The sequence below is a fragment of the Micromesistius poutassou genome (assembly GCF_964030765.1).
Source record: "Micromesistius poutassou genome assembly, contig: SCAFFOLD_4330, whole genome shotgun sequence".
NCBI lineage: Eukaryota > Metazoa > Chordata > Actinopteri > Gadiformes > Gadidae > Micromesistius > Micromesistius poutassou.
Window position 1 is genome coordinate 265 of NW_028178474.1, and position 22,470 is coordinate 22,734.

The window sequence follows — 22,470 nt, forward strand, 5'->3', positions numbered from 1 at the left end:
GGGGGGTCCTACTTGAGTACGGTACAGGGACACTTGGCCTAGTGTGAGTGGGGGGGGGGGGGGGTCGTACTTGAGTACGGTACAGGGACACTCGGTCTAGTGTGAGTGGGGGGGGGGGGGGGGGGGTCGTACTTGAGTACGGTACAGGGACACTCGGTCTAGTGTGAGTGGGGGGGGGGGGGTCGTACTTGAGTATGGTACAGGGACACTCGGTCTAGTGTGAGTGGGGGGGGGGGGGTCGTACTTGAGTACGGTACAGGGACACTCGGTCTAGTGTGAGTGGGGAGGGGGGGGGTCGTACTTGAGTACGGTACAGGGACACTCGGTCTAGTGTGAGTGGGGGGGGGGGGGGGGGTCGTACTTGAGTACGGTACAGGGACACTCGGTCTAGTGTGAGTGGGGGGGGGGGGGGGGGGGGTCGTACTTGAGTACGGTACAGGGACACTCGGTCTAGTGTGAGTGCAGGTCAGTGGGGGGGGGGGGGGGTCGTACTTGAGTACGGTACAGGGACACTTGGCCTAGTGTGAGTGCGCCCTTAAGGGCTGGTCATGGCCCCACGTTCACGCAAGGCAAGTCCGTCCTCGCGGACCCTCCTTGCGTCCACCGCGAGGGCCCTGACGTGCGCCTCCCAAAAGTTGTCACCTTCCGTCGAGGCGACTCAGCAGCGAGGGCTGTGATTGGTCCACTCACTAAAACCCGACGCAGAACCACAAAGGTTCAGGACTGCGTGGACGCATCTGCGTGGTCGTTGCGTTGCGTGAACTAGTGGTGGCTCGTTCACGAACGAATCAGTTCGAACGAACGACTCTGTAAAACGAACGAACCGACCTGATTCGTCGCTCTCGTTCGTCGTTGTTCGTCTCGTTCGTTCTCCGAGACTCGACTCCCAGCTCCGCCCACTAGTCGCTGAGTCACGCTGACTCGCGAGTCGCCGTTCGTTCACTGACTGTGTTTAGCGGTGAAGACTCGAGGACTGAGACGTCACGAGAGTCAGCCGGGCAACAACATCCCGATTCAGAACATGAAGCACTCCTCAGCTAAAAGGAACTTAGTTAATGTTGTGTTGATTGATGACCGTTTGCACCGTTGCACGATCGTGATTCGTTTGAGAATGAGAACGAGGGAGGAGCCGAGTCTGACCGACTCAGTGACTGAGAATCATGATTCACCGCTACCGGAAATGCGAACGAACGAACGAACGTCTCATCTTGGAGAACTGACCGACGCAAACTGATTCATTCAAACAAATCATGAAATCCACCACTAGCGTGAACGTGGGACCATAAAGAGCCCTTTACTGTGGTCTAAAAGCAGCGTGATCCTCTTTAGTTCGTTAATGATTGATTAATGACAGATTAATGAAGGGTCATATGTTCTCACTGTATTAATATGTTCTAAATGAATCGGTTTACAGTCCAGGTTCAGTGTTCCCAGGTTCCTGCTTGTAACATATTTCAGCCATAATATTCTCCCATAGCCACAATACTGAGTAAACATAACATAAGCTGTAAGACTTGCGTCATAGATGAAGGGGGCGGGCTTTTAAAGCCACAGAACACGCCCACCTCTACCTGCCTATTTAACTCGGACCCCGCTATCATAGAATCAGAATCTCTTGGGCGGCGTATCGATTAAATGTAAAGCTTAGAGACGCTCCACGTGTGTTATATACGATCCCTCTCCTTTAGTTTCATAGACGATAGACAATAGACCAATAACCTTAACCAAATAAAGTGAGTTAAAAGCGATCCTGTCTCGGCGGCCTTTCCTGGACTAAAATATCATAACATGCTGTAGAAGAGATATTGTTCTCAGAGAGACAACCTGTCTGAACAAAGGAACATGGGTCAGAACATCAATAACTAGTTTCACTGTGTTGAGGGCGTTTTCATAAGGAACCTCTGGTCCAGGAACGGAACTGAACTCACATTGGGTTCTAATGGAAAACGCTTTGGATTCAAACATTCCCTGTTTTGAGCTGAAAGGACGAGTTGTGACCGTCTCTTGGACTGTACACGTGTAGTGTGTTGTGGAGGTTTATTGGTCACATGAGTGACTTATTGTTGGTTTTATCAGCGTCGATAACGGTTTAGTACACTGATGTGAAAAATAAATCAGAAAAGTCTTCAGTCGTTTTCTTCTCCTTCAAAGTGATAAAAGTGATTCCTTAGCTTTTCATCCGATCTGTATTTGGATACGTCGGGAGTCACGTGATTTCACAGCAGACGATACAAAGTACAGCAGAACTTAATAGCCTTGACGTAACTTTAGCTGCACTGTTTTAACCTCCAACGTGGTGACTGGGACCTGGTGGTTTTATAGCTTTATATGGACCTCCTCAACCCTTTGCTCTGTCTTATCTCATCACCTGATACAGTTCTGGGTGTGTGTTCTGGTGAAGCCCAGCCCTGACCGTCATAAAGGTTTAAGGTGGAGTTAGCTGTCGTTCAACGCCTCCTTCCTCATTCCATCTGTCTTCACTGAGGAGCAGCAGCTCAATCTTTACTCTCAGAACCTTTAGAACCGTGTGAGTGTTCTGTCTCCGTTCTAAACACTTCCTTTGTGTTTTGGTGAACGCCTGAATCTCTTCCTTCAACCCATCTTACTCTCCCTGCTTTTCTGCTTTTATATTTTCAGACTTTGTGGGGCTGAACGCGTTTTCATCAAGAGAAGCTAAGGTACAGTTTGCTTAATGTCATGTTTTCTTCAGATTATTGGTCATGTATTCACAATGTATTAATGTATACTAAATCCTAAACCTGACTAGCTATATCACTGTCATCAGTATTATAATTAGTATTAATATATGCTGTAGTATTAAACCTGACTGAGAGAGACAGGGAGAGAGAGAGAGAGAGAGAGAGAGAGAGAGAGAGAGAGAGAGAGAGAGAGAGAGAGAGAGAGGGGGAGAGGGACGTAGAGTGAGAGACACTCTACGTGAGAGATAAATCATTAATCTCTCTTTCTCTGTGCTTTTGACTCTTGAGCTGCAATAACAAGTGATTCCATCGTGTGGGATTGATAAAGTTAATCTTATCTTACCTGCTTGTGGATGTTTTATTGGTAAATGGCCGTGCGTGCGTGTGTGCGTGCGTGTGTGTGTGTGTGTGTCTGTGTGTGTGTGTGAGGAGTACAGGTAAACCAGTTATCCTCTTTAGTTAGTTAATGATTGATTGTTTTAATGACAGCTCTTACACGCAAGATACGCAACCGCGTGTACAAGAGGCAACCGCACTCACTTGAGATTGTCTAGTGGGGGGGGGGGGGGGGGGTCGTACTTGAGTACGGTACAGGGACACTCGGTCTAGTGTGAGTGGGGGGGGGGGGGGTCCTACTTGAGTACGGTACAGGGACACTCGGTCTAGTGTGAGTGGGGGGGGGGGGGGGGGGGGTCGTACTTGAGTACGGTACAGGGACACTCGGTCTAGTGTGAGAGCAGGTCAGTGGGGGGGGGGGGGGTCGTACTTGAGTACGGTACAGGGACACTCGGTCTAGTGTGAGTGGGGGGGGGGGGGGGGGGTCGTACTTGAGTACGGTACAGGGACACTCGGTCTAGTGTGAGTGGGGGGGGGGGGGGGGTCGTACTTGAGTACGGTACAGGGACACTCGGTCTAGTGTGAGTGGGGGGGGGGGGGGGGGTCGTACTTGAGTACGGTACAGGGACACTCGGTCTAGTGTGAGTGGGGGGGGGGGGGGGGGTCGTACTTGAGTACGGTACAGGGACACTTGGCCTAGTGTGAGTGCGCCCTTAAGGGCTGGTCATGGTCCCACGTTCACGCAAGGCAAGTCCGTCCTCGCGGACCCTCCTTGCGTCCACCGCGAGGGCCTGACGTGCGCCTCCCAAAAGCTGTCACCTTCCGTCGAGGCGACGCAGCAGCGAGGGCTGTGATTGGTCCGCTCACTAAAACCCGACGTGTGTGTGTGTGCATAAGGAGTACAGGTTAACCATTAATCGTCTTTAGTTGGTTGATGATTGATTAATGACAGCTCTTACTCAGGTCCAGGTCCAGGGTTAAGGTGGAGTTAGCTGTCGTTCAACGCCTCCTTCCTCATTCCATCTGTCTTCACTGAGGAGCAGCAGCTCAATCTTTACTCTCAGAACCTTTAGAACCGTGTGAGTGTTCTGTCTCCGTTCTAAACACTTCCTTTGTGTTTTGGTGAACGCCTGAATCTCTTCCTTCAACCCATCTTACTCTCCCTGCTTTTCTGCTTTTATATTTTCAGACTTTGCGGGGCTGAACACATCTTCACCACAGAGAAGCTAAGGTACAGTTTGCTTAATGTCATGTTTTCTTAAGATTATTGGTGATATGTTTGCAATGTATTCATATATTCTAAATTAAACAGTTTTCAGTCCGATTTCAGTGTTCCCAGGTTCCTGCTGTAGAAGAGATATTGATCTCAGAGAGACAACCTGTCTGAATAAAGGAACAGGTGACCGTCTCTTGGACTGTACACGTGTAGTGTGTTGTGGAGGTTTATTGGTCACATGAGTGACTTATTGTTGGCTTTATGAGCGTCGATAACGGTTTAGTACACTGATCTTTACACTCTTGAGGCCAGTGACTCCACTCTGGGGAAGAGACGTTTCATTGGTTCCCGTTGTGAGGGAGCAACATTTCCTCCCACACTAATCACGGTCGGCCGTCTCTGATAGGACACCGCGTTATCAACTGCTCCCAGTCAGTCGTGGTCAGACCGTACCATCCGGCAGATAAAAGGGGGGAAACGGGAGTCTTTTGCAATTTTGTATTTAAAAAGAATATGTATGTAAATATGTATGTAAAAAGAAATGGAAACATGAATTAATAATATTTTTACTTTGTGAATGATTAATTTGAATTTGATAGCAATAACGGATGATGTGGGTATTCATACCTTAATATGGATCCCCACTTTGTATTCAATAATGGTACGTCCCAGCTCTTATCTAGTCTCCCCATGGAGAGTTAACAATGGGTGATTGTCTCTTGGGCTGGGTAGACCTCAGTTCTCTGAATCCTCCTTCTTTATGAGTGTAGGGTTAGGGCCAAGTTATTTTTGTTTTGTGTTTTTTTTCTTATCATTCCATATTAACCCCTCTGCCTACACCCGCAGAACCCCACAGCAGCAGTTCAAAAGGAAAATATAGAATTGTCCTAATAATGATGTATGAGATCTAGACATAGATAGTGATAGAGTGTGTAGATCTAGACATAGATAGTGATAGTGTGCATGAGATCTAGACATAGGATGGAGTGTGTAGATCTAGACGGTTAGTGATAGAGTGTGTAGATCTAGACATAGATAGTGATAGTGTGTATGAGATCTAGACATAGATAGTGATAGAGTGTGTAGATCTAGACAGTTAGTGATAGAGTGTGTAGATCTAGACATAGATAGTGATAGAGTGTGTAGATCTAGACAGTTAGTGATAGAGTGTGTAGATCTAGACATAGATAGTGATAGTGTGTATGAGATCTAGACATAGATAGTGATAGAGTGTGTGTGTGTGTGTGTGTGTGTGTGTGTGTGTGTGTGTGTGTGTGTGTGTGTGTGTGTGTGTGTGTGTGTGTGTGTGTGTGTGTGTGTGTGTGTGTGTGTGTGTGTGTCAGAGAGGAGGAGGATATACAGTCTTCTCTACAAGAATGTCCTGTCTGGTACCCAAATACAATCCACAGAAACAATATGGAGTTGTGTTTGTGTCCAGGTCTCCAGTCTGCTATGGATGAGGAGAGGGAGGAGGGGGGTCCTACCTCTAAGACCACTCTGTCTGGGGAACATGGCCGCCAGAGCAAAGCTAAGAGGTAAGAAGAGGATCTCTCTGTCTGTGACTGTTGTCCATCTCAGAGTTAGTAGTAGTTCTTCTCAGATATCAGGCGCCGCGGCCAGCATTGGTTCATGACAGTACTGGACATATATCCATGTCCCATTTCCCCCTTTGATGGCATTATCATTATTCTGTTTAATGTAGGCATTTTTGTTATGACATGGATAGCAAGCATAACAACAAAATCACTAATAGGTGCTAATCGCTAGTTAGCGAACATGCTAACTAGCGATCTTTACAACATGGATGATGGTTCATGACAGTACTGGACATATCTCCATGTCCCAACAACAATGACATCCATATGTTCCATGTTCTAGGTTGAAGATAAGCTTTAATCCAAGTAATGCAATAGTGATCTCATGATCTCATCTCTTATGTTTACATTTAACACTGCAAATGTTTTTAGAACACTTTTTTGTAGCACATGTTTTTGAGCACTTTATAATTGATAATTGTTAAGTTTTCATTGTGATGTTCATTTTCATTCAGACTTATGTTTATATTTATTTGAGTTTTCCATGGTTGTGTTGACATTCCTTTTCCCTGTCTGCCTACAATCAGGGGAAGGTTAAGTTTAAAATAAAACTGTTTACGTTTATATTTTTCGACCGATGTGAAACACTCATATCGTGATACAGTTTTCAGCCATATCGCCCAGCCCTACTCCATCATTAGTCTGAGTAACAGCTGTGTGTGTGTTGTGTTGAAGACCAGAGCAGCAGCAGAGAGCAGACTCCCCTGGACCCAGCTGTGTCTCCATGAAGAGTGACCACTCTATGGATATACCTGACCAGTTTAAAGATGGAAATAACTCTATTGAGAAAATGTAAGGATTTATCAGAGATTATAGAAATACAGCATCTATCAAACATCCATAAATCCTGGTTCTTGTTTTTCTAGAAGAGTCCAGCAGCAGAGAGCAGACTCCCCTGGACCCAGCTGTGTCTCCATGAAGAGTGACAGCTCTATGTGGATACCTCCTGTCTTTAAAGATGGACGCCCCTCCAGAGAGGAGAGGTAGGTTTCAAACAGACCATGACAACAGACCAGTTGGTTGTTATCAGACTCTACTGATACTCTCTCTCACAATCAATCATTAACTAACTGAAGAGGATTACAGAGGATTACAACTTTATGAATCCCACACAAGGGGAATCTCTCTTGTTATTGCAGCTCAAGAATCAAAAGAGAGAGAGATTAAGGGATAAATAAAAATACAAAATAAATGTAAAAATTAAATAAAGATACAAAACGTAGAATAATAACTAAATAAATACAATTAAACAGAATACTTGCACAGTATAAATATAAACTCTCACTCTCCCCCCTTTTGTATGTGTACTGTGTGTGATTATGTTTACCCTGTGTGTTCTCTCCACAGACAACCCCTCCAGAGGTCAAAGGTCACTAGTGCTCAGTCTGTACAGCAGCATCAAACAGAGCTGATCAAGGTGTGTAAATGTCCACCAAGACGTTTGACTTTAGCTCTACATGAACATTAGAAAGCATCTCTTGTGGTGCTCATAGTCTCCAGGCTTCCCTCTTCAGACCAGCGGGACGTGAATCCAGGACAGATGCTTCTGATGTCCTCAGTGAGTTCACAGTAAAGTTCTCTTTGATGTTTGTTCTGTTCCAGAGGGCTGAGGAGAACGCACACGCTTTCCTAGACAAGGAGCTGAAGAAGCTCTGGAGGGATCTCTTCCCAGATTACCCACAATGCTCAGAGAGTCAGAGGGAGGAGGAGGAGGAGGTGGATGGTAAGAAGGAGGAGCAGAGGAGGCGCGCCATAGAGGGAGTGGTAGACATCACAAAGCTCTGCCTGATGGAGATGAACCAGGAGGAACTGGCCGACACACTGAGGGGCGGTAAGAGATTCACAATATAACAAATGCATTCTTGCTGTTCTAAATGTTCCTGAACATTTCCTGCATGAAGTCATGTGTGAAAGGGAATGGGGGGCAATATTCCAGGTTGTATCTAGTAGAATTTCCAGGTTGCCATCCGGTCATCAATAAGTGACAATGCTAAAAACATATATATACCAGAGCATAACTCAGTGGAAGAGATGCAACACTATCTTGTTATATCAGCATCTTGCATCAGTCACTTTCTACTGATACACAACAATGATAGCACTACTTAACAGGTTATAAGACACCTCTTAAGTAGAATTGATATAGCTATATAAATATCATGAAGTTTAGAATTGTACAGGAATAATTCAAATGTGTCCAATAATGTCAACCATTGTTTTGTCATAGAAACTGTTGCTGTTGAGTGCCAACATAAAATCAAGTCTCATCTGAAAGAGAAATGCAGGTGTGTGTTTGAGGGAATCCCTAAAGCAGGACAGCCAACAGGTCTGAATGACATCTACACAGAGCTCTTCATCACAGAGAGAGGCAGTGGAGAGGTCAACCAGGAGCATGAGGTCAGACTGATTGAAACAGCTTCCAGGAAACCAGCCAAGGAAGAAACACCAATCAGATGTGAAGACATCTTTAAACCCTTACCTGGACAAGATCAACCAATCAGAACAATAATGACAACTGGAGTGGCCGGCATTGGTAAAACCATCTTGACACATAAGTTCACTCTGGACTGGGCTGAAGACAAAACTAACCACGACATACACTTCACATTTATATTCACTTTTAGAGAGTTGAATTTACTGGAAGGGAAAGAGTTTAGCTTGGTGGAACTTCTTCATCACTTCTTTATTGAGACCAAAGAAGCAGGAATCTTCAGATTTGACCGGTTCCAAGTTGTCTTCATCTTGGATGGTCTAGATGAGTGCCGACTTCCTCTGGACTTCCAGAACAACCAGACCTGGACTGATGTCACAAAGCCGACCTCAGTGGACGTGTTGCTGACAAACCTCATCAGGGGCAACCTGCTTCCCTCCGCTCGCATCTGGATAACCACACGCCCTGCGGCAGCCAATCAGATCCCTGCTGAGTGTGTTGACATGGTTACAGAGGTGAGAGGGTTCACCGACCCACAGAAGGAGGAGTACTTCAGGAAGAGATTCAGAGAGGAGACGCTGGCCAACACAATCATCTCCCACGTGAAGAAATCACGAAGCCTCCACATCATGTGTCACATCCCAGTCTTCTGTTGGATTACTGCTACAGTTCTGGAGGACATCTTCAAAAAATCCCAGATAGAAGAGAAGCCCAAGACCGTAACTCAGATGTACATCTACTTTCTGAGGCTTCAGTCCATACAGAGGGACAGGAAGTACCATGGGAGAGCTGAAACGGATCCACACTGGAGTTCAGAGAGCAGGGAGATCATTGTTTCTCTTGGAAAACTGGCTTTTAACCAGCTGGAAAAAGGCAACCTGATCTTCTACGAGGCCGACCTGGCAGAGTGTGACATCGATATCAGAGCAGCCTCAGTGTACTCAGGAGTGTTCACCCAGATCTTTAAAGAGGAGTGTGGGCTGTACCAGGACAAGGTGTTCTCCTTTGTCCATCTGAGCATCCAGGAGTTTCTGGCTGCCCTTTATGTCTTTCTGTCCTTCATCGAGACTGGTGTCAATCTGCTTTTAGGACAACTGCAATCGCTCTGGTCTATTCTTGTGAGAAACAAAGAAACAACAAAAAGAAAGCTCAAACTTTACCAGAGTGCTGTGGACAAGGCCTTACAAAGTAAGAACGGACACCTGGACTTGTTCCTCCGTTTCCTCCTGGGCCTCTCTCTGGAGACCAATCAAAATATTCTACAAGGTCTGCTGGGAAAGACAGTAAGTGGACAGGAAGGGAAAGACACCTCATGCACACATGAGGAAACAGTGTCCTACATCAAGAAGAAGTTAAATGGAGATCTCTCTCCAGAGAGAAGCATCAACCTGCTCCACTGTTTGAATGAGCTGAACGACCATTCTCTACTGGAGGAGATCCAAAAGTACCTCACATCAGGAAGTCTCTCCAGAGAATCTCTCTCCCCTGCTCAGTGGTCAGCACTGGTCTTCATCTTACTGACATCAGAAGAGGAGCTGGACGTGTTTGACCTGAAGAAATACTCTGCTTCAGAGGAGGGTCTTCTGAGGCTGCTGCCAGTGGTCAAAGCCTCCAAAACATCTCTGTAGGTTCACTTATAACATGTATAACAATACACACAACACAATATACCTAAAACTGGAATATAAGGTTAAAATAATATGCATAAGATCTCTGTAGGTTCATAAAAACATGTATTACTATTCTACTCACAACATAATAAACATATTATAAGAATATAAAATAATAATATACAAAACATAGGTATAATGTATAACAGTACACATAAGAGCATATTAAAAATAACATAATATAGAAGTAGTATTAATTTACAAAAACATTTTCAAACACAAATAAAAAATATTTAACATTTTACACCTGAAACATAATAAACATTTAAACATCTAATGATTGATGAAATATTTTTTCAACTAATAACATTCCTTCATTATGTAATAAGTTAAAGATGTGTTATTTTAATCACAGTTCCTAACATGTTCTGTTTACTTTTGACCAAGGCTGAATGGCTGTAATCTGTCAAAGAGATGCTGTAAAGCTCTGGCCTCAGTTCTCAGCTCCAACTCCTCTAGTCTGAGAGAGCTGGACCTGAGTACCAATGATCTGAAGGATTCAGGAGTGAAGCTGCTCTCTGCTGGACTGGGGAGTCCACACTGTACACTGGAAACTCTCAGGTCAGTTATCAGCCTCTTCTTCAAACTGGTTATTCTAGCTTCCAGTAAGTGCTGCTCCTGCCTGATGCATTTCTGTTGCTCTTTTCCCTGCTGACAAAACACTCACTGGTTCTACACAATGTTAGAACATGTGAAGAAACCGTCTTAGCGTACCAAACACAGCCGAGTTCTCCTGACTATAACTGAACAATATCTCATTGAGTTGTAGCTATTGAGAAAGGAGCATTTGTTTACGATCCTGTTTCAAATCCATGTGAAGGAAGTTCTACTGTCTGTGATGATGTCCTCTCCCCACTTCCTCTTCCTGTTCTCAAACAGGGTGACACAGCTTTGTCTCCATAATGGATCAATAAAGCTTTAACTTGTTCTACAAATGGAATGATGAATACACTTTATAAATGTGGTTACTTTAGTACGAACTGCTCTCAACCAGAAAGAGTAAATGGTGTGTGTGTGTCTGTGTGTGTGTGTGTATGCAGGTTGTCTGGCTGCCTGATCACACAGGAAGGCTGTGCTTCTCTGGCCTCAGTTCTCAGCTCCAACTCCTCTAGTCTGAGAGAGCTGGACCTGAGTACCAATGATCTGCAGGATTCAGGAGTGAAGCTGCTCTCTGCTGGACTGGGGAGTCCACACTGTACACTGGAAACTCTCAGGTCAGTTTTACTCAGTGGACAAACAGTTACACCACAAGGTTCAATATCAGAAGACATTCAACAGATTTACATCCATAAAAGTGTGCACGTAAAGTGAAGCAGCACGCAACTGACACCCCCACGCAGACAAATGCCGTCTTTGCTCTCATGCTCGAAAAGTATTTTCCTGCTCACTCGGTTATTCATTCTCCTCACAACACAATATACATAATATTGGAATAAAATGTATAATTATCCACAAAACATCTCTGTAGATCTACTTTTTATTTCAGTATTATGAATAACATGTATTCTTTTGTAATACATGTTATTCATAGTACTGAAATAAAAAGTAATATTAATATTAGTGCTGTCAGTGAAACGCGTTGTTAACAGCGTTACCGCAAACCCATTTAAACAGCGTCAAATTTTTTATTGTGACATTAACGTTCTTTAATCTGCGGGAAAAGCGCCCAATCTGGCAACACTGTCTGAATGTCCTCACGCTCTAGAGTCAACGTAAATCAATGAGACCAACTGAAAACAAAGCCATATTAAACTTAAACTGTGATTCTGAATAAAGTATAAATGATATCGAAATTCTGTTTCGATATTATAAAAAATATATTTTATAAAGCTTTAACTTGTCCTCCAAATGGAATGATGAATAGGCCTACACTTTATAAATGTGGTTACTTTAGTACAAACTGCTCTCAACCAGAAAGAATAAATGGTGTGTGTGTGTGTGTGCAGGTTGTCTGGCTGCCTGATCACACAGGAAGGCTGTGCTTCTCTGGCCTCAGTTCTCAGCTCCAACTCCTCTAGTCTGAGAGAGCTGGACCTGAGTACCAATGATCTGCAGGATTCAGGAGTGAAGCTGCTCTCTGCTGGACTGGGGAGTCCACACTGTACACTGGGAACTCTCAGGTCAGTTATCACCCTCTTCTTCAAACTGCGTCGTTTAATATGTAAGGGATGATCCACGACTAGGTGGACTGTTATCAATATCGATACGTATGTTATACGTGATGTAACTCTGGCCAGCTGATGCGAGGGTTAGGGGTTGTTGACCTGTTAACTGCTAGTATGTTATGTATGTTATACATTATGTAACTCTGGTCAGCTGATGAGAGCTGAGGAGTTGTCATTAGTGTAGACATGGTGATGAGGCTTTAGCCGTGCTGTGATCTGAATATAATGCACCCCTCACCACTAAAACATCACTGGCCATGGTAAAGTGAAACATATTGAACAGTAAAGATGTCCTTTATTAATGTGGTGGCGTGGAGGCTCTCAATGTGAATCTTAGGTTGCTCGACAACGCCACCTTGGGAATTGCACCCAAGGAATTATTACATATTATTTTACATTGATCAAAAACACAGGTTTGTTCCACTCAACAGGCAAGACACGTGGTTCCCAGTTTACAAAAATACTTTGTTTAATAAAATATATATATTATCACAAAAATGAGCATTCATCCCAACTAATAAACAAGGAGCCTAATCAGGGGCTGAGGCCTACTGGTGGGGAAAGAGCAGGTGAAGGGGAAGGGGACTCAACAGGAATAAATTAAAGGGAAATGGTTCACCCAGACACACGTGGCAGTCACACACTGGTATCACCAAATCCAAGGAAGCACAGCACACAAGAATGAGGGACACCACCACCCACGTCACCAGCACCACCACCAGCCTGCAGCCACTGAGAAGGAAACAAAAAGGAAGTTACAACGGAAATAATTAACCCAAAATGTATGAAGCAATATACAACATGAAGCAGGAAATAGTTCACAAAATAAACTTAACAAAACAATTTACTTAATCAAAATAATAAAGTACAGAAAACAAAACAAAATTAAGGGATTAACTCCTCAAAATCATTGGGCTCAAATTAAAGGGATAAACAGGTTAAAGGTGTGGTGTCGGCAGTCCACCATGCAAGCCGGCTGTAGCCAAAAGCCAGCAACAGCAGCACCACCAAGCAGCACAGAGCAGCAAGGAATAAGTGGCTGCCGGAGACAAAGCAAGGGACAACGTTGTATATAGCAGCAGAGACAAATGGTGTGATTAGCAGCAGAGACAAACAGCAGACAAAGCTGTAGACAAAGCTATAGACAAAAGCTGTGTACAAAGCAGCAGCGGCCCCTATCAGCTGGTGGCGGAGTCAGATAAATCAGATAAATCTATAGATTTCGGCCAGCTGATGAGCGTTCCCTGTCAATAAACATAAAATTAGTATGGCTAAGCTACATTTATCAAGGCTTTTGGAGGTTAGATTTAAGGTAGCATACCCGTTTTCAAAGTCAAACCTGCACAGGGAGAGGGAGGGAGGGAGAGACACACGGCAGGGGACATCTACCTGTGACCACACTAGCATTAGCTACAGGATAGCATTCGGTGTAACACAGAGAGAGAGGACACTTACCGCTCGAGAGAACCAGCGACTAAACAGAGCACGGAGCACGCAGTCGCTGCTCTGCAGTGAAAACACACCGGCTTTGAGCATGAGGACACAGTGATAAATGAAACAAAGCAGTAGCCGCAGCAGGGGCGCGGAGCATTACCTGCACGGGCAAACACCTGACCCGGAAATGATGCATCAGTGAGAGGACTTCTCCTGACTCTAACAGAACAATATCTCATTGTCCTCCATATGGAATGAATACACTTTCTAAATGTGTTTAATTTGGTACAAACTGCTAGATAGAATAAATGGTGTGTGTGTGTGTGTGTACACAGGTTGTCTGGCTGCCTGGTCACACAGGAAGGCTGTGCTTCTCTGGCCTCAGCTCTGGGCTCCAACCCCTCCCATCTGAGAGAGCTGGACCTGAGCTACAATCACCCAGGAGACTCTGGAGCTGCGCTGCTCTCTGCTGGACTGGAGGATCCACGCTGGAGACTGGACACTCTCAGGTATGGAGAGGACAGCTCTCCACTCGGGGACAAAGTCTCCTACAATGGTTCAAGCCGCTGCTAGATGAAGTGTTTTCAAAACGCAGTTGTAACGCATGTTGTGTAGAAAGTGATGAGACGGCAGATTAGGATTCAGACGACTTTTATAGAATTATATTTATTGATAGTTAGTGCAACACATTAACATTTGGCGTATTGCTGTGTTTGGCACTAACTGTCTGGTGAATTAATGTGTTGGTTTAAAACAGACGTTTGAGTGTGTTTGTTTTTTGATTGGCCAATGATTGGTTAGCATAGAGCTGGATGTTAACATGGAGCCAGGCATGATGAGTCAGTAAATTAGGATTCAGAGTACTTTTATAAAATATTTATTGATAGTGAGTGCAACACACTCATATTTGGCGTGGCCTAGCATGGAGCTAGGCGTAAGCGTGGAGCTGGGGGTTAGCATGCAGCTAGGCCTTAACATTGAGGTGGTCGATAGCGGTTGTAGGTTTCCCGCCAAAAAGCCAACGATTGTATTGGCGCGGAGTGTGTGACCCACGCAGTCAGCTGACGAGGTTAGCTGTCTGTCCTTAATCAGTTAACGTTACGAACCACCGAGCCATCAGCGAGTTCTGGTTGATTATGTGCTTAATCACGAGTGAATAATAATACTAACGTGATACTAACATGAACGCAGCGGAGCCATCTGCACACTCTCTTTGTTAACATGTGAATAATGTTTCCCTGTCTAAAGACAACATGCTGCTCTCTCTTTGTTAACATGTGAATAATGTTTCCCTATCTAAAGACAACATGCTGCTCTCTCTTTGTTAACATGTGAATAATGTTTCCCTGTCTAAAGACAACATGCTGCTCTCTCTTTGTTAACATGTGAATAATGTTTCCCTGTCTAAAGACAACATGCTGCTCTCTCTTTGTTAACATGTGAATAATGTTTCCCTGTCTAAAGACAACATGCTGCTCTCTCTTTGTTAACATGTGAATAATGTTTCCCTGTCTAAAGACAACATGCTGCTCTCTCTTTGTTAACATGTGAATAATGTTTCCCTGTCTAAAGACAACATGCTGCTCTCTCTTTGTTAACATGTGAATAATGTTTCCCTGTTTAAAGACAACATGCTGCTCTCTCTTTGTTAACATGTGAATAATGTTTCCCTATCTAAAGACAACATGCTGCTCTCTCTTTGTTAACATGTGAATAATGTTTCCCTGTCTAAAGACAACATGCTGCTCTCTCTTTGTAAACATGTGAATAATGTTTCCCTGTTTAAAGACAACATGCTGCTCTCTCTTTGTTAACATGTGAATAATGTTTCCCTGTTTAAAGACAACATGCTGCTCTCTCTTTGTCTCCCCAGTGTGGAGCACGGTGGAGCATGGAGGCTGAAACCAGCTCTAAGGAAGTGTAAGTATCTGTTTTGTTCGATTCATCTCAACACACACTAACTTTAGAGATGGAAAGTCCATCCACACTGCGCGCTCCCACGTAAATGGCTACCGTAAATAATATAATAGAGGAGCCAACACTCCAGGGATAGATATTTAAACCCGCCACACGCCATATAAATGGCATTCAATAATCACTTTGAGAGACGTATTCCTTTGAGACATTTCATATACTTGGTGTAGGCCTGCTTGTTATATTGTAGACTATATAATATAAACAGAACTCAGCTGGGTTTGGAAGGAGCTTCCAATTTTTTTGACCTTTTCTAGCAATTCTAGAGAAATTGTAGCAAGTTTAAACAATATATTTAGCGATGGCTCCTGGCTCTAGGACGGTTCTATACATGGTCTCCCTGACATGTAAGGTCTTAACGGTCTGAAGCCTTTACCAGGATAAAGGCAGATCTAGAACGATCTACACCCATAACCCTCTCTGTCAATTTGCCCTCATTCATAGATAGCATGGCCTACCGCAAAACCGGGACGTCTGGTCACCCTAAATGAATGATGATCGGGCGGGTGCGGGTATCAGTTGTTGAAAAAAACGTTGCTGCGGGTGGATTATTGATATTAAGCAGCAGGTGTGGATGACATTACAGCTCATCCGCACATCTCTCTAGACTTCACTGCGCTACGCCATAACCCTCACCCTAACCCTCACCCTAACCCTGACCCTGACCCTGACCCTGACCCTAACCCTCACCCTCACCCTGACCCTGACCCTAACCCTAACCCTGACCCTGACCCTAACCCTAACCCTGACCCTGACCCTAACCCTGACCCTGACCCTATCCCTGACCCTGACCCTAACCCTGACCCTAACCCTGACCGCCATTATAATGCCTAGACTAGTATAGGAACTCGGGATCCATTGTTATTGACACTTTGTTGCTGCGTTGTTGCTGCATGTGTCGTGAACCGATTTCCTGGCACTGTGGTCGTATAGTGTGACATGTTAAATCATAGTGTGACATGTTAAATCATAGTGTGACATGTTAAATCATAGTGTGACATGTTAAATCATAGTGTGACATGTTAAATCATAGTGTGACATGTTAAATCATAGTGGGACATGTTAAATCATAGTGGGACATGTTAAATCATAGTGTGACATGTTAAATCATAGTGTGACATGTTAAATCATAATGGGACATGTTAAATCATAGTGGGACATGTTAAATCATAGTGTGACATGTTAAATCATAGTGGGACATGTTAAATCATAGTGGGACATGTTAAATCATAGTGTGACATGTTAAATCATAGTGGGACATGTTAAATCATAGTGGGACATGTTAAATCATAGTGTGACATGTTAAATCATAGTGTGACATGTTAAATCATAGTGGGACATGTTAAATCATAGTGGGACATGTTAAATCATAGTGGGACATGTTAAATCATAGTGTGACATGTTAAATCATAGTGGGACATGTTAAATCATAGTGGGACATGTTAAATCGTGGAGGAATATCTGAGAATCGTGTAGTCTGAACCAGCCATTAAGTCTGTTTTCCTAGAAAGTTCGGCCTCACGCTGAAGATGGCAGGAGAGGGGCCAGGGGCCCTCAATTTTTGATTAAAAAAATGAACGGGCCCTTTGTTTATCCGGGGCCCGTGCTCCCGCCCCCCCCTGGCAGTGGCGGTTTTAGGCACGGGCGAAGCGGGCAGTTACAGGGATTACAGGGGGGGCGGCACGAGTACACCAGAAAAAAAATGATCAGCGCATTTTCTATTATCGATAATACCCCCCCCGTCCCCGTCCCCGTCAACAACTTCGGGGGGGGGGGGGGCGAACGGAGTGGGTCTCGCCCGGGGTGTAATTCAATGTAGAACCGTTACTGCCCCCTGGTGTCGGCCCCTGATGGTGTCTTGTTCTCCCGTCAGATGCCTGTGAACTCACACTGGGCCCAAACACAGCCCACAGACGACTCTCTCTGTCTGAGGACAACAGAAAGGTGACGTGGGTCAGAGAGGACCAGTCGTATCCGGATCACCCAGAGAGATTTGACTACTACCCCCAGGTGTTGTGTAGAGAGGCTCTGACTGGCCGCTGTTACTGGGAGGTAGAGAGGAAAGGATGGGTTGAGATAGGAGTGACATACAGAGGAATCACAAGGAGAGGTGGTGGTGACAGCGGGCTTGGATATAACAACAAGTCCTGGAGTCTTGTTTGTTATGATGATGGTTACTCTGCCCGGTACAATGGTAGAGAGACAGCCATGCCCTCCCCCCCGCTGGCTCTACCAGAGTAGGAGTGTATCTGGACCGGCCTGCTGGCACTCTGTCCTTCTACAGAGTGTCCCGAGGTGTAGGAGGGTCCTCAGACACACTGACACACATCCACACCTTCAGGTCCACCTTCACCCAGGAGGGCCTCCTCCCTGGGTTTTGGGTAGAGAGAAAGGGTAACTCAGCGTCTCTGTGTCCCTTACCCCCGACTGTCTTCCACTCGACTTTCCTCCCCGTCTCCCGCGTGCCCGGCCCTTAAAACCCCTCTGCCGTCTTGCCCCCCCCCCCCCCCCCCCAGGTGATCCCAATGGAGAGGTGCTGGCGCGCTTCGTCCACTCCAGACAGCGCGGGGTTGCCACACAGACAGACAGACAGACAGACAGACAGACAGACAGACAGACAGACCAGGCGCGGGAAGTTGTTTTCGTTCGGGGATGCGCGCGGGCGGAGTTGTTGGTGGTGGGGGGGGGGGGGGGTCCACGTAACGTTTATCGTCTCAGGCTGGTTGCCATGGCGTCGAGGTAAAACTGATCGGCCAATGAACAGGCCGGCATTAGCTCAGGGGGTAGAGCGGGTTGGCTGGTAACCACAAGGTTGCTGGTTGGATCCCCGGCTCCTCCTCCTCGCTGAGTGTCGAGGTGTCCCTGAGCGAGACGCCTCACCCTAACTGCTCCTGACCAGCTGGCTGTCGCCTTGCGTGGCTGACTCCGCCGTCGGTGTGTGAACGTGTGCATGAATGGGTGAATGTCAGGCAATATTGTAAAGCGCTTTGGGTGGCCACTGGTTACAAGAAATGCGCTGTATAAATGCAGTTCATTTACCATTAACCATGCTGCTATCCACCAATGAGGCTGTTAACTATACATGTTCTACTGTTATGCTGCCTATGTAATGAATTACACAACCAAGCAATGAGAAAGGCTTGTAATTTAGACTTTAGACACATTGACTTACCTGTTGATAAGGAAGCAGGAAACTTCAAAGTCCTTTTGAAAAATCGTAATCCTTCATTAGCTCTTTAAACCTGGGAAGAGCTAATACATTTCTTAAAATGCTACAGTGTCCCTTTAAGAGAAAAAAAGCAATTGATTGTGATTAATCACAACAAATTGTGCTTTCAATTGACAGCACTAAGATATACGTGTGTGTGTGTGTGTGTGTGTGTACACACCTACCAGTTCTCTGGTCCAACAGTTAAGGGCTGAATATGGTCCCACGTTCACGCAACGCAACGACCACGCAGACGCTTCAACGCAGTCGTGAACCTTTGTGGTTCTGCGTCAGGTTTTAGTGAGCGGACCAATCACAGCCCTCGCTGCTGCGTCGCCTCGACGGAAGGTGACATTTTTTGGGAGGCGCACGTCAGGCCCTTGTGGTGGACGCAAGGAGGGTCCGCAAGGACGTAACTGTGTGTTCACACCAAACGCAACGGCGCAACACGATTCCATACAAAGTCAACGTAGAGACGCGAATCGGGCGAAATTTGTCACAGCAAAAACCTGCGGCAAGATTTGATTGACGGCGCGACATTTTGCCCTGTCACAGGCGAGCGCGTTCACGAGGATTTGCAGCGCGAAAAATTTTGCTGAAGTTGAAATATTTCAACTTTGCTGCGGTATTCGTGTGAGACAGCCAATCAGCGTTCACTCCCTGGGGGAAGTAACGTGGGGGAAGTAACGTAAAACAGCCAATCAGCGTTCAACCAGCCGGGCCAACCGTTCCCTGCACTCAGCAGTGAACCGCAGCTTGGAGGAGAAAGTGATTGTTGCCGTTTGCGACTCCTGGAGCTCTATATATAATTTGATATTATATAATATAATATATAAATATCTATATACTATATTTAAGCAATAGATGGTATACGCTCATTATACCACAGTTAAGGGGTGTTGTCTGTCCCGACGCGCAGCGGAGGGGCGGCGACCCCCTTCACTGTGGTATAATGACCGTATATCACTGACTGAAGTGATCTATTGCTTTTATAAAACGGTTACGTAAATATGGCGAAATGAAAGTCATAGACACCCTCAATTTTGAAAAAGCTAGAAAGTCGGAAAAGCATTTTTTTTAACGAATACAAAAAAGTAGTCCCTCCTGGCTGCCGGCAAAGTGTACGGCCATTGCTATGCAACACACTGTAGCGTCCTTCAGAGAGAAGGCTAGAGACGGTAGCTCGGTTCGCCGGCAATTTAGCCTTCTATCGACCAGTTCACTCAGCGTGTGCCTATTGCTTAACAACATTTCCACCCTCTCCAGCAATCAACATGTTTTTAGGCTTCAGTGAACTATGCTATTGCTTTTATATATAAATAAACAACAGTTCAAGTTAGGCACGGAGTGATACTGAACTCTGTAAACTGAACGGGCGTCATAGCTGTGTGTATACGCTCAATATACAACAGTTGGGAACCAATCAGATCGCTTGATTTAAGCCACCCGTTTTATAAATATATATATATATATATATATATTCATAAATGTATGTGTATATATATATACACGTATACAAAATTATATATATATATATGTATGTATGTATGTATGTATGTATGTGTATATATAAATATATATATCATTTTGTATTTATATATGTATGTATGTATATATATATATATACCAACTGAAAACAAATCCTCATCCGCTTATCCGGGGTCGGGTCGCGGGGGCTCAAGCATGAATCAGCATTTTTTTAATTTTCCAATGCAAATGAATGGGGGGATTTGGGGCGAATAACCTGGAATATCTCGGGAATTATGAATAATATCATGTCTTGTTCTCCCGTCAGATGCCTGTGAACTCACACTGGACCCAAACACAGCCCACAGACGACTCTCTCTGTCTGAGGACAACAGAAAGGTGACGCGGGTCAGAGAGGACCAGTCGTATCCGGATCACCCAGAGAGATTTAACCGCCTGCCCCAGGTGTTGTGTAGAGAGGCTCTGACTGGCCGCTGTTACTGGGAGGTAGAGAGGAAAGGATATGTTGGGATAGGAGTGACATACAGAGGAATCACAAGGAGAGGATGGGGTGGTGACAGCTGGCTTGGAGGGAACAACAAGTCCTGGAGTCTTGAGTGTCATGATGGTGGTTACTCTGCCGTGTACAACGGTAGTCAGACAGACCTCCCTCTCCCCCCCGCTGGCTCTACCAGAGTAGGAGTGTATCTGGACCGGCCTGCTGGCACTCTGTCCTTCTACAGAGTGTCCCGAGGTGTAGGAGGGTCCTCAGACACACTGACACACATCCACACCTTCAGGTCCACCTTCACCCAGGAGGACCTCCTCCCTGGGTTTTACGTAGCGGGGCCGTGGGGGCCGGGGATACTGAGACACTCAGTGTCTCTGTGTCGGCTGTAGAAAAAAAAAAGGGCGGACAGGCGGGCGGGCGCACACACACACACATACATACATAAATACACACACACACACACACATACATACACACACACACAGACACACACACACACACACACACACACACACACACACACATGTAGAGACAAACACACGCACACACAAACAGTGCTTCTGCGAGGCTGCTTGCTGAGGCTGATTGCTCAGTGTCTCTGTGGCAGTTATAGTCTCTCTCTCTCTCTTTTTCTCTCTCTCTGTCCCTCTCGCTTTCTCTTTCGTCTCCCACTCCCCCCCTCCTCCCCCCTCGTCTCCCTCCTCCCCTCCTCCCCCCTCGTCTCCCCCTTCTCCCCCCCGTCTCCCACTCCCCCCCTCCTCCCCCCTCGTCTCCCCCTTCTCCCCCCCGTCTCCCACTCCCCCTCCTCCCCCCCATCTCCCTCTCCCCCTCCTCCCCCCCGTCTCCCTCTCCCCCTCCTCCCCCCCGTCTCCCCCTCCTTTTTATGGGGCTTCCTAAAAGTTGATGATGGTAAACCATGAAAGGAAGAGACTTTTAAGATCTTCCATAGGGTCACCTGAGCAGGTTTTATTAAGATTTCATTTTTAATTTGAAATGTATATTAAATACCTATTGATGGTAAATCACATGTTTTTTTTATGCTACAATATTTGTCCATTTTCAGACATTAACATATTTTATTCTCCAGGGCTCTGATCATCACTTTTGTCCTAATCCTAACAAGGATGATTTAGATGAGATTAGATTCATTAGGATCCCGATTAGCAACACACCAGAGAGAGAGCTAGTCTTCCTGGGTCCCAAACATCAAATATAGACAACAGACAATCACTTGTTTGACCTTATGTCAAACTCAAATAGAAATAGACTAATAAAAAAGTTTAAAAAAGATATGAAGGCTACAAAAAGAAATGACAACATTAAAAATGTATATACATTATGGACCACATGATTTTTTTGCAGACTTTTTAAAGTTGTATTTGCTATTTTTGCTAGAACGTATGTTTTTTTGGTCGTTCATTCCATAATGAAATAGTTGTGTAAATGATGGTATTTTTCAGTAGATTGGACCTCGGTCTGGGTAAAGCTAGCTGTCCTTTACTTGCTCCTCTAGTGCTATGACCGTGTCTGTCAGACACACTGACTAGACCTTCAGCAAAGAAGGCGGGTCTTTTGCAGTTTAAGACTGACCTTAGGAACAACAAGAGGTTAAGAGAGATTGTTTGTTTTACTGTGAGCCATGAAAGGCTAGTATGCATTACTTCAGTGTTAGTGTGAATAGAGCAGCTCGGTGCCAAAGGAACCTGATTTAAAGCAGATTTTATATTTCATTCATAATAACCAGGAGGTCTGTGTTGTAAATGA

The 22,470-nt window shown here is 45.2% G+C and overlaps 1 protein-coding gene and 1 pseudogene across 2 annotated transcripts; both read left to right on the forward strand.

The window, feature by feature from the left end:
* Window positions 1-5,667: 5,667 nt before the first annotated feature.
* LOC311373715 (uncharacterized protein) lies at window positions 5,668-17,997 on the forward strand (the record flags this gene model as incomplete). The annotated part of the gene is given in 13 exon segments (XM_084490339.1): window positions 5,668-5,786; window positions 6,522-6,638; window positions 6,713-6,829; window positions 7,194-7,263; window positions 7,449-7,677; window positions 8,074-9,901; window positions 10,335-10,508; window positions 10,988-11,161; window positions 11,894-12,067; window positions 13,882-14,055; window positions 15,420-15,466; window positions 17,394-17,729; window positions 17,732-17,997. Coding segments are annotated over 13 exon segments (3,825 nt in total).
* A 948-nt stretch (window positions 17,998-18,945) lies between these two features.
* LOC311373714 (stonustoxin subunit beta-like) lies at window positions 18,946-21,231 on the forward strand (annotated as a pseudogene). Its single transcript has 2 exons — window positions 18,946-18,955; window positions 20,524-21,231. The product of its transcript is annotated as a stonustoxin subunit beta-like (transcript).
* Window positions 21,232-22,470: the final 1,239 nt, after the last annotated feature.